General features: G+C 34.4%; 1 protein-coding gene and 2 long non-coding RNA genes across 3 annotated transcripts; 2 read left to right on the top strand and 1 right to left on the bottom strand.

The window, feature by feature from the left end:
• The first annotated feature begins 602 nt into the window (after positions 1-602).
• On the top strand, positions 603-3,033 carry LOC143909688 (uncharacterized). Its single transcript, XR_013260366.1, has 3 exons — positions 603-823; positions 903-1,038; positions 1,113-3,033. It is a non-coding gene; the product is annotated as an uncharacterized LOC143909688 (long non-coding RNA).
• On the top strand, positions 2,397-3,044 carry LOC143909687 (uncharacterized). Its single transcript, XR_013260365.1, has 2 exons — positions 2,397-2,676; positions 2,758-3,044. It is a non-coding gene; the product is annotated as an uncharacterized LOC143909687 (long non-coding RNA).
• A 1,348-nt stretch (positions 3,045-4,392) lies between these two features.
• LOC143909216 (uncharacterized) lies at positions 4,393-12,863 on the bottom strand. Its single transcript, XM_077427118.1, has 6 exons — positions 12,712-12,863; positions 11,920-12,127; positions 11,709-11,847; positions 10,369-11,602; positions 7,358-7,542; positions 4,393-7,288 (listed from the first exon to the last, which is right to left on the bottom strand). Exons 1-6 carry the CDS (start codon positions 12,796-12,798, stop codon positions 4,393-4,395), a joined length of 4,749 nt encoding a protein of 1,582 aa, XP_077283244.1. The 5' UTR covers positions 12,799-12,863.
• Between the last annotated feature and the right edge of the window lie 597 nt (positions 12,864-13,460).

Raw genomic sequence — 13,460 nt, 5'->3', positions numbered from 1 at the left:
CGTTCCTACAACGCTCTTCAATGTCCAATTGTTTTTTTTGTCACGGAGAAGATGGCTACCACTCAAGCAATCAACTTATGTTTTACACAAACAAGAAAGTCTCTGCAATGAAATTTTACGCCTATAGAATAATGGTCAGAGACTCTACATACATCTAATCAAATTTTAGAATGTCGGCGGCTTTTTAATCTTCTATTTTCAACAGTCGGTTGTTTTTTTGTGCGGTTTTTCCACTGTCATTGAGATTATCTTGAAGAAAATACATTTTTCGGTTATCAATCAATTCTTATTGATTGCTTCCTTTGAATTTTGGTAGTAGTATTCCATTTGAGTGCAAAATATGCATGGCAGATTTGAGTAGATTGTCGAATTATATTATCGATGATTTTATTTTTAATTTCAAAATGTGTTTTATCCTATGAGAGGACAAATATCGGATGAGTAGTTATTTTCATTATTATTGTTAACAATATATTGTAAAAACATGTTTTTCTGTGGTATAATGGCACATCCGTGTAAGCAATCAGCAAGCTGGGTTGAGATATTCTTATCTATCGTGATAAAACTGATGAACGACAGTGCTCCAAATCATTCGCTGCTATTCTTTCCAATTGGTAAGTCTAACTTTATAATGCTCGGCACTTACAGTTATATTGTCTAATATTCAATGTTGTTTTTCAGGAGAAATCTAAGAGAAGATCGGAAACAAGATGTTCGTAGTGAAGCCAAAGTTTGATTTTGCTGCAAAACGGGTGGAGTATTTGTATGAGGCCATGCAACAAGATAAGAAATGCGACACCAGTTTTGCCGTTCGAGGCCGAATGTAATCTTGATTCAAATATAAAATTATTTAAAATCCAAATTGTTTCGTCAGTTTAAATTATCATTTTTCATAATTGCAGCTTCCCCGCGCACTTGGTCGTCTTAATGGCGTGCAGCGAACTCTTTGTAAAAAAGGTCTAGTGGAGGGGATCTTTTCAGATTTTGACTACGAAATCATAGAAGCAATCCTGAAGTATTGTTACACTGGAGAAATAAGTGAGAGTTCATGAACATCAAAAGTAATCAATTATTTTGGTCTTCAAATGTAATAATGTGAAATATGATTTTAGGTATGGATTTGAAAAGGCAATGGATTTGACTCTGGAAAATTTCGAGACGGTGAGTGTTGATTATATAAAAAAATATGTCACTTAAATATTTTTCAATTCCACTTCTGTTTCAGCTGCACAAAACTTTTTCACAAAAGATTTTCTCAATCTGCCGGTCTCCAATGTGATCGAAATCTTGAAATGGGACGATTTGTTAGTGCGTTCCGAAGAAAGCGTTTTCAATGCTGTGAAATTGTGGGTAAATCATGATAATGCGAACCGTAAAATAGAATTGGCACAGCTGATGAGATCCGTGAGGTTATCTTTACTCTCGTTGGAGGTATTTGAAATTAACCGTTTACCCGCGGCCGTCTTCTATGGAAGCTTTGCGCGACAAGTCTGTAGCGCGGCTGTCTTCCATAGAATTTCTGAACTTTGCACGGGATTTTGAGCCTTATATGCGCCTATTTCAACTGTTTTAAGGTTCAAAATTGGTTGGATATATTACTGAGAGTCGAAAGCCATCTATTCAATTTGCTGAAAATTCATATATACCAGTCAAAATTAGTTTTTTTTGTGGAACCATACTGAAGCCTCGTTTATGTGACGTCACGTCTGTTGAACAATGGCGACGATACGTCTCAATTGTATGAAGAATGATTATTTGACAATTCAGCCAAAACTACGAGATATATAAGATGTATTTTATTGTTTAAAATAATACTTTATGTTAATTAACATATCTGGTTACTTGAGTAAATATTAAAATCTGTATTTAAGGTCGAAAACTCGATTGCCAAATTCGCGAAAATGTACCGCCGCGTATAGAGCTTGTTCGCTATATTTATTGCCGCGGGCAAAGGTTAATGTTACGGTTTAGTGATAAAAATCATTCGAATAATGTGCTATATTTTTAGTTTATTGTCGACGAAGTAATGACGTTCTGTCATTCGTGTGCAGAATGTATGACCACTATTAGACAGGAAATTAAAAACAAAAATGCCAGATCTTTCATCCCAAGAGCGAGCCCTCATAGAAAAATAGAAGGAAAAAAATGGCACTGATTGGGGGATTCGATGTTGATGTGCGTTTTTTGTATTACAAGTATAATATTTTGATTGGATTTTAATGTAATTGTTTTATTGCATAACGTGTTTTCAGATGGCAAGCACCATCGATATATTTGATGGACTAGAGAAAAGTTGGACCCTATCTAAAAAGATCATCGGCGGCAAGAATTCTTCTAATGAATCAGTGACTTCAGTAACGTTTTCCGGTGTTGCGAAGTACCTGCTTAGAGAAATCGGAATATAACCATTTTATTTGTTTTCAGGTGGAATACATTGATTTGAAAAGCGGTCAGAAACATCCATTGGAGCCGCTAAATCAAGCTCGTTATTTCTCAGCAGTAGCACTTAGTCGTAATTTCACCATTGATTTAGAGCTTCGCATTCAATGGGAAACTCTGTCGCTGGTGGACATGACTATCAAACTTCCACGTATTTAGACAGTGCGGAGAATTACGATCCGAATGCAAATATTTGGACGGCATTCACCAAACTACCGAAACCTGTATACGGAATTGGTCTGTTTCCAATATAAAGTACTTGGCATGGGTGAATTAATTTATAGGTCTTAAATGTCAATTAATAGTTTTGATTTTCAGGTGGAGGTGATGAAAATAATGTTTTCAGTGATGTTTGGGAATACGACGAGACAATCAAATCTTGGAAAGCTTCGACAAGTCTTAGTAGACGAAGAGCTTATGCGGTTGCACTGGTCATCCCATATGATTCGATTATTTGATCGACTTCAGATTTTTGTATTATTTTAAAATAAATTTTGTATGAAATAATCATTAAATGTATTTAAAGTATACTTTTTGTAATATTTCAATTTTAATGTACATATCTAAATGTTTGAATAAATATAAATAATGTGCAACAACTTCTCAAAATACATGTGTTTCATTTTTCTGTGAATATTTAATGTTTATTTACATAAATAAATAATATTTTTATTCTAATTAATATGAGGGTGGCCAAAGTTAAAAACATGCTTATGTATAAATATATTTTATATAAAAAATTAATTCAATCCAGAAAAGTTACATATATTTCATTTCTTATAATTTTTCTAGTTTTAATTATACGGCTTTAAATTCCTTATATTAATTCGAAATTGGCTTTCAATAGTTTTCAATAATAAAAAATAAATTTAGTATATTTAAATTTATTTTTATTATTTAAATAATACTTTTCTATTAATCCGTTATTTTCCATTATTCATTTAGTGATAGTCACTGAATAATATTAATCAACGACTCAAACTTTTCTTAATTATAATTTTTATTTAAAAATGAAGATCAATTCCAAAGAAACAGCGTGAATCAATAACTGGCCTAAACGTAAGTGAAAAGGTTTTTCAAATATTTTTACACGCCTTCCTTGTATACAGTAACGTGCAGAGAAATAGCATCACTTTTAATTGTTCGATAAAATGACCAGACAATAGTCACGAATATTTATAGGCCATTATAAAGCAAAGGGAATAAAAACAACACCCTGGGGCAAATTATGAGTAAGAAAAACTGTTGAAAATGTATGGTTTGAAGAGATTTCGGACGACATACTAAAAAAAGTCGTATTGTCCGTGCGGGCAGGTATGAATCCCGTCATAAAAGCTAGACGATTGTCTAGTAATTATTATATTACTATTTATTGTTGTCATGTCCATTGCCTATGTATTTTAATTCATAGAAAATATATACTGTAATATTATTTTAGCTAGAGACATTTGAAATACATATAAGAAAAGTGCCCTATCGTGCATGTTTTTTTAAAATTCGTATCTCGCCTTAATTTAAAAATATAAATAATCTTTTTTAATCGTAAAACATGTTAAATAGTTGAAATCAAATAATAAAACCAAAAAACTCGTGTATAGCTTCATGTAATTAAAAAAAATCGAAAACATCGAACAATTGAAAGTGATGCGATTTCTCTGCATGTTACTGTACATACATATATCTATGTAAAAAATAAAATAAAATTACAATCAGTATACCAAATATACTAAAGTGAGGTTATATATGTATGTACCAAATTATTAATTGTAGATCAAATATAGGTATATTTAAAATAATTTCAATAGATAAAAATACGTATAATATAGGACAGCACCACATGATAAATTGAGAACAAAATGGATAATTGCATACATATTATACTATAATATAAACACAGCCTTAAAAATAAAATACAAATAATTTAAAAATAGTAAATGCACGTGTGATCACTCGTCACTGCGTATCCGCATTTAGTGTACTGGAATCAAATAGTTTTCCAAATCTAAGACTAACATTCGGAACTGACAATCGGTCATCAGAATTCGAACCATTTTTCACAGACGAGAGATCACTATCGGCATTGAAAAGACAATTAGATCCATTATTAGTGAAGCTATTCCTTGCGTTTGAGCTCATAGAAGATTTGAAATGCACAGGAGTCGATGTTCGGTGCTGGGTCTTATCTTTACCACCAGATTTGGCCACTCGGTCGCTTAAAGTTGGATAGTTTTCTTTATTCGATTCCTTTCCCCTTATTTGTTGAACTTTAAAAACTTCGGCGTTCAAAAGACTGTCTAGCTTTTTATACAAAGACAAATTCGAAATATTTTCAACGATTTTCTTTCCGATAGGCAATTCATCCGAAAGGTTTAAATCATCCTGTAATGTAGCAAGTCCTCGAGTATTATCCGTGCCATCAACCGTTTTTCCTAATAGTTCTAACTTGTCAAAGAAAATCTGCGAGGAAGAATTACTAGAAGATAAAGTTTGAGCCTGTTGCGTCCTCTTCTTCTTCTTCTTCCGGGTGGTTAATTCCCAATCAAGTCCAAAGCTTTGGATCAGTTTTTCCAATTCGGGAGTCAGCGAGTGTGAAGAGATATCACATTTTGGGTTTGATACTTCATTAAAGGAAGATCGCATTTTTTGCAAAAGTAGTGATTTATTTGATACTATTGCTTCCGATATACTAGAATTAGAATTGTCCGAGCTGTAACCAGATTTAAGGCTTTTTTTCAACGAATCGTCCGATGATGAAGAACTCTCCTTACTATTCGACAGAAACTGCCCTAATTTAGTTTCATTACGGCGAATGAAGTCTTTGAAAGAGATAAAGGAATTGAAATTGGCTTCGACTTGAACGCTATCTTCCAATTTAGGAATCGATAAATCTGGCAGATGATCCAGTGTGATTTCTCTCCCGGCAAGTTTGGCCGATACTAGATACGATGGATTTACACTTCGAAAGTGTGAACTGGAGTTTCTTGCAGTGGCAGGTGTGTCTACTTCCATTATGGTGGACAATTCGCGAGGAGTAACATCAAATATATCCCTATTTCTATTCACAACCAGAGCTTTTCGGAACTCGTTCGAGTTAAAATCTCTATCTTGTGAGCTGGAATGTAATTCACCTTCAATCGAGCCATCAATCCGGGTCATTCTGTCAGCGTTATTATTCGGCTTTGGAATGTCAGCAAGCAGAGGTACAAAAGCTACACCTGTAAGTGCTGTTTTATTACATCGAGGAGCAGCGGTAGACTCTTCGCTCGAACTACTGGCGTTTGAAGATACAATTGAATGCTTCTCCCGTCTAACCTGGTCCAATTTCTGCGATAAGTCCAATATTCTTCTGGCACATTCATCGCTGAGTTGATTTAATTCCGCGTTTTCACTTTCTGAACGATCTGCTTCGGCTTCACTCTTTTCGTGGTGTAAGACGACCAACATATCTTTGTCATCCGAACTATCGGTTGAATTTTGATCACACTTTGCATTAACTTCTCTTTTTTTTTTGACTTCATGTTGAATGGGAATGCTGCGAATTCTGTTCGTGTCGATTTTATCCTCGGCAACTGAGAACGAAGAACGATCGTCAATACTTTCTCGAGACGAAGTTTCAACGGCGTCTTCAAGTATACGTTTGTTTTTATTTTTTTTATCAACAACAGCCTCCTTCATATCTGTTTTTAGCAAATTTGAAGGCTTGTCGTCTAATTTTGAGATGGTTTTACTGTGCGTTTCTGATTCGTGTGGAGACAAAATGGATTCTTCCGTTTCGAAGTCTTCTAACAGAGCATAATTTTCTTGTATGAACTTTTTTAAACGTTCAATTTTATCAACATCCCTAGTAAGTGCTTCTTTATTTGCAGGCATGTTGATGATTGTACTGTTCGGAGTGTGAATGTTGCTCAAGTCAATATTTAATTTTTTCACTTCACTTTCCGACATGTCTAACAATTTCATAACATAGTTTCTGAGCCTCGGATCAATTTCAACTTTTGAATGCAAGTCTTTTGAATTGTTAACAAGATCTACTTGAATGCCCTTACTGACACAAGTCAAGCTCTCGGCTGGTTTACGTGAGTGGCTGATCTCCTCTAAAGTGTTTGAATGTGATGTGATTTGAACGTAGTCGTTAAAATCCAAGTCTGTGTTTACTGCTATGTCTTTAGTAATGAATTCACAAGTGTGTAAATCGTTCGAAGTATTCATTTGACTGTCTTTAGCAATTGGAAATCCTCTACTGAACATTTTATCAAATCTTTCTGGAGGACTCATATATGTAGTCGATTCAGACGAATCGCAGTTCACCTTTTCGACGGTAACTTTCCTACTGGATACCATTTTTGATGTTTTAATGGAAACTTCGCTGGACAAGTCGGATCGTTCTACAGTTTGAATCCCCTCATTTTTAGTTTTGGAAGTTTTTATTACGTTTGAAGTTTCCCTCTTGGCGTTTTTAACTTCAATCACAATTTGTAAACCTTCAAATGATACTGTATTAGTCACAGAAGATGCATTATCACCATTAATCAATGAACGCTTATTGGCCGATGAAAGCTTTGCTTTCTTCGAACATTTTTTAGTAGTTTTATTGCGAGTTTCTTCGTCTTCCGTTGAGTTTGAATGTTTATTTACCAATTCTGTAGTTGATTTGGTAATAATCCTGTCCTCATCGTTGGCCGCTACATCTTTTTTATGATTTTGATTGGCTGTGGTGTTGAGTTTTTGAAAGACTATGGATTGCACACTGCTTTCACTTCCTTTCGAAGACACGTCGGTCTTGTTTTTGGAATTTAAACTCTTCGATACATCCCACATAGCCACATTCACAGCCGTGTCATTCTGATCACTGCAAAGTAATACATATATAATAAATTAAATATAAACATTTTTTATAACAGGCAAATATTACAAATACCTTAAAATCAAATTTGAAGCACTGATAGAATTACTTCTCATGCATATGTTTTCGCTACCGTTATTTGTAGCCGAGACTTTTTCATTAGTGTGAAATTCATTAAACATGTGTTTCACAGTCATGTCCATGAAATTTTGATGCTTTATTTCATCGCGAGTTCTAGTAGTATTTTTGAAAATTTTATCCTGAAAATAATTATCATTATATACATACATACATACATATTTTATTTTATTTTATTTTAAAAAATCAATACCACAGAGACTTGACAGGTTGCCCCAAAGCGTCAATGTGATTTTAATACAAATAATAAAAATCATAAAAATTACAAAAAAAACATCATAAAAAAAATAATAAAAATCATAAATAAAAAAAAACATAAGAAAATAATAAAAATCATAAATAAAAAAAAAACATCATAAAAAAATAATAAAAATCAAGTAAAAAATATGTACACAAAATAAAAACAAAGAAATAAGATTGAAAAATTTATATCGTGCTATTTAGGATGTGTTCCACCAACTCAACATAACTGGCATCGAATAGGTCCAAGTAATGTGCCAGTAAGTTAAGGAGTCGAACAGCTCTCGAGAGGGGGGAGTTCATGAGCACGTTTGATTTAGCCCTAATTGGCAAAAATATATCATGTTTTCTTAAAACTCTACGATTTTCCGGGGCCCAGAATTTTAGTTTCTCCAGGATAGTGGGATTGTGAATCTCTCCTCTAAGTAATTTTACGAAATGTTTCCCAAGAAATAAATCTCTTCTCTTTGCCAGGGAGTTGAAACCCAAAGATCCCAAGACAAAGGCACTAGGGAACAGATATGGATAAAATCCAAATGTCTTCAGATATAAAAATCTAAGGAATTTCCTTTGGACTCGTTCCAACATTAGAGAGTAACGAAGTTGATAGGGAGACCATATAATGGAGCCAAACTCGAGCACACTGCGAACTAATGTACAATATAAGAGACGAATGGCAGTGAGCCCTAGTTCGGATGAATTACGGATTACGAATCCAAGGATTTTTGTTGCCCTATCACAGATATTCTCAATGTGAATGTTGAAACTCCAACTATTTTCGAAGACTATTCCCAGATCAGATATAAATAATTCTCTCTGAAGAAGAGAATCATGAAATTTATACGGATATTTAATAGGAGAACGAGAACGAGAGTAAGAAATGACCCGACACTTTAGGATATTGAAGGGAAGTTTATTAACATTAGCCCATTCATAAATAGAATTCAAATCCTCTTGCAAATAAAGAGCGTCAGGTAAATCAATTATTCTCTTATAGATTTTTAAGTCATCCGCATATAATAAAAATTTAGAATGGTGAATAGAAGATTGAATATCGTTGATAAAAATTAGGAATAATAAAGGGCCAAGATTTGATCCTTGGGGAATCCCAGTAGTGGCAACATACTCATAAGAAAAGCAACTCCCAAACTTAACGAATTGACGTCGATCCTGTAAATAAGAAATAAAAAGACCAACAAGATTATGTGCCATTGTAGATAAGATATTGTAACATGGGAACATGAGAGAGAGTATCCACTGTTTAACCGTTTGCCCGCGGCCGTCTTCTATGGAAGCTTTGGGCGACAAGTCTGTAGCGCGGCTGTCTTCCATAGAATTTCTGAACTTTGCACGGGATTTTGAGCCTTATATGCGCCTATTTCAACTGTTTTAAGGTTCAAAATTGGTTGGATATATTACTGAGAGTCGAAAGCCATCTATTCAATTTGCTGAAAATTCATATATACCAGTCAAAATTAGTTTTTTTTGTGGAACCATACTGAAGCCTCGTTTATGTGACGTCACGTCTGTTGAACAATGGCGACGATACGTCTCAATTGTATGAAGAATGATTATTTGCCAATTAAGCCAAAACTACGAGATATATTATGTATTTTATTGTTTTAAATAATACTTTATGTGCTAATTAACATATCTGGTTACTTGAGTAAATATTAAAATCTGTATTTAAGGTCGAAAACTCGATTGCCAAATTCGCGAAAAAGGTGCCACCGCGTACAGGGCTTGTTCGCTATATTTATTGCCGCGGGAAAAGGGTTAAGTGCATTCGTGGGTGAACAAAAGAGACCCCGGATTAAGCCAACGGGACTAAGCAAGTGCCCGAACAAAGGATACGCCGGAGTTCTCCCAGAACAGGCGTTCGGAGAGAACTGAACCGGAGTTCTCCCAAAATAGACTCACCACGGTAGACAATATATACATAAATGGATCGGGGAAGCTGTGGTGTGTAGCTTGTCCTTTATAAGAATGGCTCCTATTCCAAGAGCTATTCGACTTCTTAATGAAATCGTTGCTGCCGAGACTGAATGTGATATTTTTCACCTTAGTGAGCGTAAATTGTCGGAAATTACTCTAACCCATTTATCTGGTAGTCTGCGCTCATCATTGTTTTCATGATTGATTGTGATTTATGAGTGAAATTTTGATTAACTCTCTTCCATCTGGGCCTTACAGGGATGTTTTGTATTTGTAGTTGTTTCTTACATATTTATTGAAACTGGCTGTAGGTGCAAGGCATTCCTTATGCTATATTTTTTTTTATTTGATATTTTTACTTTATCTGTTATTATTAAATGCTATTTTTTATGTTTATGTATGGATGTATTTATGTTTATGTTCAAATGTATTTTTTTATGTATAATTGATGAGTATATTATTTTCGTTATGTATTAATTTATGTTAATTGTTATTTTGTTTTTTTGTGTTATATTTTTTGACCATTGTGGCGCCTTAGGAATTCCTGTTATGCCACAATGGTCTGTTTAGAATAAAATAAATAATAAATATAAATAATAATATTCAACCCATTGAATAAGGAGGTACACACGGTAGATCAGATTATTCTGAAATGAGTGGTATTTATTATCGTGCGGACCTCCCGGATCGTTGAATAAATGCTGTGAAGCGACTTTGGCCTTTCATTTGCATCCCGAACCCACCCCTACGCAACAATATGATAAAAATATTACCGGAAACGCCTTTCCAATGAGTCTCTCCTCCTTAGTTAAAACGTCGAGTTCTTCAAGCAAATTTTTATAGTCATCTTTGGCTCTGACTCTTTCCAACGCCACTGCTCCTCGATTTTTACTCTTGTCATTCATTCTCGCGGCGTGAATTGCGGCTGCAATTGCTTCTTCTTCTTCCGCTTCTCTTCTAGCATTTTCATATGCATTGTGGATTTCTCTCGGTAGCCTTTTAACCAGATACTTATCATTTATGAACAATTTTTTCGAAAATTTATTAACCTGATCATAGCTATTTATTGATCTCTCACTATGACGTGGAAGTGATGTGAATTCCTTATTAGACACGCTTGATTTCAATTTCAGATTTGACGGTTTACCGAGTCTAATATTTCTTGAGGGGATTTTCTCCACATTTAAGGTGGACGGCTTTCGCTTTATATTATGTTTAATCATATCGGTGGTTTTGCTCGTCTTACTGGATCTCAACGTAGAATCTTCCTTACAATCGGGACGTTTTTTACGCTCAACGTGTCCAGCACTGTCTACGAGACTGTCTTTCCTTGAATACTCGACATCAATTTCTCCGATTTTATCATTACTATCACGGGAATCATCTTCGAAACACATGTTTCTACTCTTCAAATAGTCCGATACAATAGTCAAAGGAATGTATTTTGTACTTTCATTAGTATCATCACGTCTGGAAGCATATTCGGATGATTGCTTTTCTTGATTAGCGGTGATTATTCTGGAAGAAACCTTTTCCGTCGATTCAGATGCATTTTTAGTATGTTTATCGTTATGATTATTATTAAACAAATGTTCCACATTTGTTGCAATGCTTTTAAAATGAGGCCGACAGTCACACAGAGCTTTCTGAATGGCAAGTTCTTCGTGGGATTTAGTTTTTGACTCGCTTTCAGGTGATATGAGAGTAGTTTCAATCTCCGAATGTTTATTAGATGTTTCACTTGGATTGTTCTTCATCGCAAGGGAACTGAACTCTCCGGATATTGTTACCCGTTTTTTATTCAATGCGGTATTACTATCGCCCGAATCAGCACCAGGAATGGATAGTGGAAATCGATTGTTGGAATTGATTTCTAAATGGTGTTGAAAATTACTACAGCAATTGTCGGCACCTTCAGATTCTTCATAGAATTGATTGATTTTTTCGTTGGACGATTTCTTCCTAATGTTTGTGTTTCCGGTAGAAATCGTCGGAGATCTGCTCTTCCTTGAAAATGTACATATAAGATTATCAATTTTTAAAAATAAAGCTACTACATACATTATTATCAACTACTGTTGTTTTTTATTTATGGTTTTAAACAAATTTGTACCGAGGTGATTCCCATCGTTTGTATTCTAGTTTTTTTCTTTCGTCTCCTTGTATTCTTCTATTCTTACGCATGATATCGAAAGCAGATTTACCCCTCTCAAGAGCTTTGTTCATGTTGCGTTCTTTTTGTTGCAACCATTCTATAAAATTAACAATTTGATACATTTGATGTAATAAAAGACAGCGAAATCAGTATAGAAATGATGGATTACCCCTCTTTTGATTTTCTTGCATCAATACGGCCGATTTATTAGTGCCTATAGTCAGGTAACGGTTTTCGTTTTCCCTTTTTAAGGTTTGTATAGTATTTTTATTAAAATTTTCAAATTCCATTTGCTTGCTATCAGAAATCAGTTTGTTCTGTTCGTCTTTCCATTTGAGTCTCAAGTTTTTCGCAATCTCTTTGGATTGCTCTCGAACCTAAATCAGTAACGGAGTTGAAATTGTGATGTATTTAATTGATCAGTAATTCATTCAGCTTTTGATCAGTAAAAGTAACTAAATTATCAGTAAATATTTCGAAAATATCATCGAGTATTCTAAATGATCAGTTGTTAAACTAAATAATCAGATATTAAAACAAAACGGTCGATAACTATAAGATGAGAAAAATAAAATTTGACAAAAATAAATACCGACCCTGACAACCTTATCTTAAATGAATAGGGCCAACCCTAAATCAACCTAACCCTTAAATAAATAAATGTTGGCTAATTTACTGATCGTATATTATATTCTACTATTCTACAGATCATTTAGAATAAGTTACTGATCAAGAATTTTTTTTTCATTTTTTTACTGACCGCTTTTGGAATTATAAACTGACAATATAAATCGGCAACAAATAATTTGTTGCCGTTGAAATTTGTTTTTAAACAAAATCTGATTTTTTCACACATATAAATATTTACTATAAACACATATTTTCTATTCATTTATGTATGTATGTATTTTTTTCCATATAAAAAGTATACAAGCAATGGAATTCTAGATATTATAGTGACCTGTCTAAGTCGCAGAAGTCGACGATCCCGTTCTGACAGGACACCGAAGGAGCCCCCAATGGCGCCTCCGCCCCCACTCATACTCATTTTTAAGACTTTTAAATTTGACACTTGCTTTATCTTTGTTTTGACGGTTTCGAGGTGAATGTTTTTTTCCTAGCGAGGTGGTGGCGGGTTTGGCCGTAACGCGTATATTTCTGACTTAATGCACATTCTTAGTTGAAGAGTAGATAATTTGTGATTTACCTTCGAGTACCGATACCAAAAAAATCACACTAGACGCGGGGTCTACCTCACGGGACCGAAATTGAAAAGCCCGAAACGCAAAGATCAAAAATCGAAAGATCTTATGTCGAAAGATAAAAAAAGGGTGCATGGTAAACGGTACTATGTGTATATATGTAATATATATGAGTGGCATGCGGTGAAATTATCTCTCTTTTTGTCATACAGCCTTGTTTAATGTGCGCGCGCAGAATACGGGAGGAAAAGCCTGTTCCTCTTGTTCCTGTATCTTGTATCCTGCTCACACAAATTAAGTGAGGATGTACGACGGGGGGAGAGAGACTTACCACACGCCACTGATATGTATACTAACCGTTGGTAAACGTAATACTACCGCATGAACATTTTCGACTTTTTAGCTTATAAACGAACGTTTTCGATCATACACGAACATTTTCGACTTTTTAACATTTGGTGCGGTGACAAAATAATGAAATTCTCCTTTATGAAATACTAGCTGTATT

The sequence above is a fragment of the Arctopsyche grandis genome, chromosome 3 (assembly GCF_051622035.1).
Source record: "Arctopsyche grandis isolate Sample6627 chromosome 3, ASM5162203v2, whole genome shotgun sequence".
Classification (NCBI taxonomy): Eukaryota; Metazoa; Arthropoda; class Insecta; order Trichoptera; family Hydropsychidae; genus Arctopsyche; species Arctopsyche grandis.
Note: the sequence above shows the minus strand (reverse complement) of the source record. Positions and strands in the feature narration are given on the sequence as shown.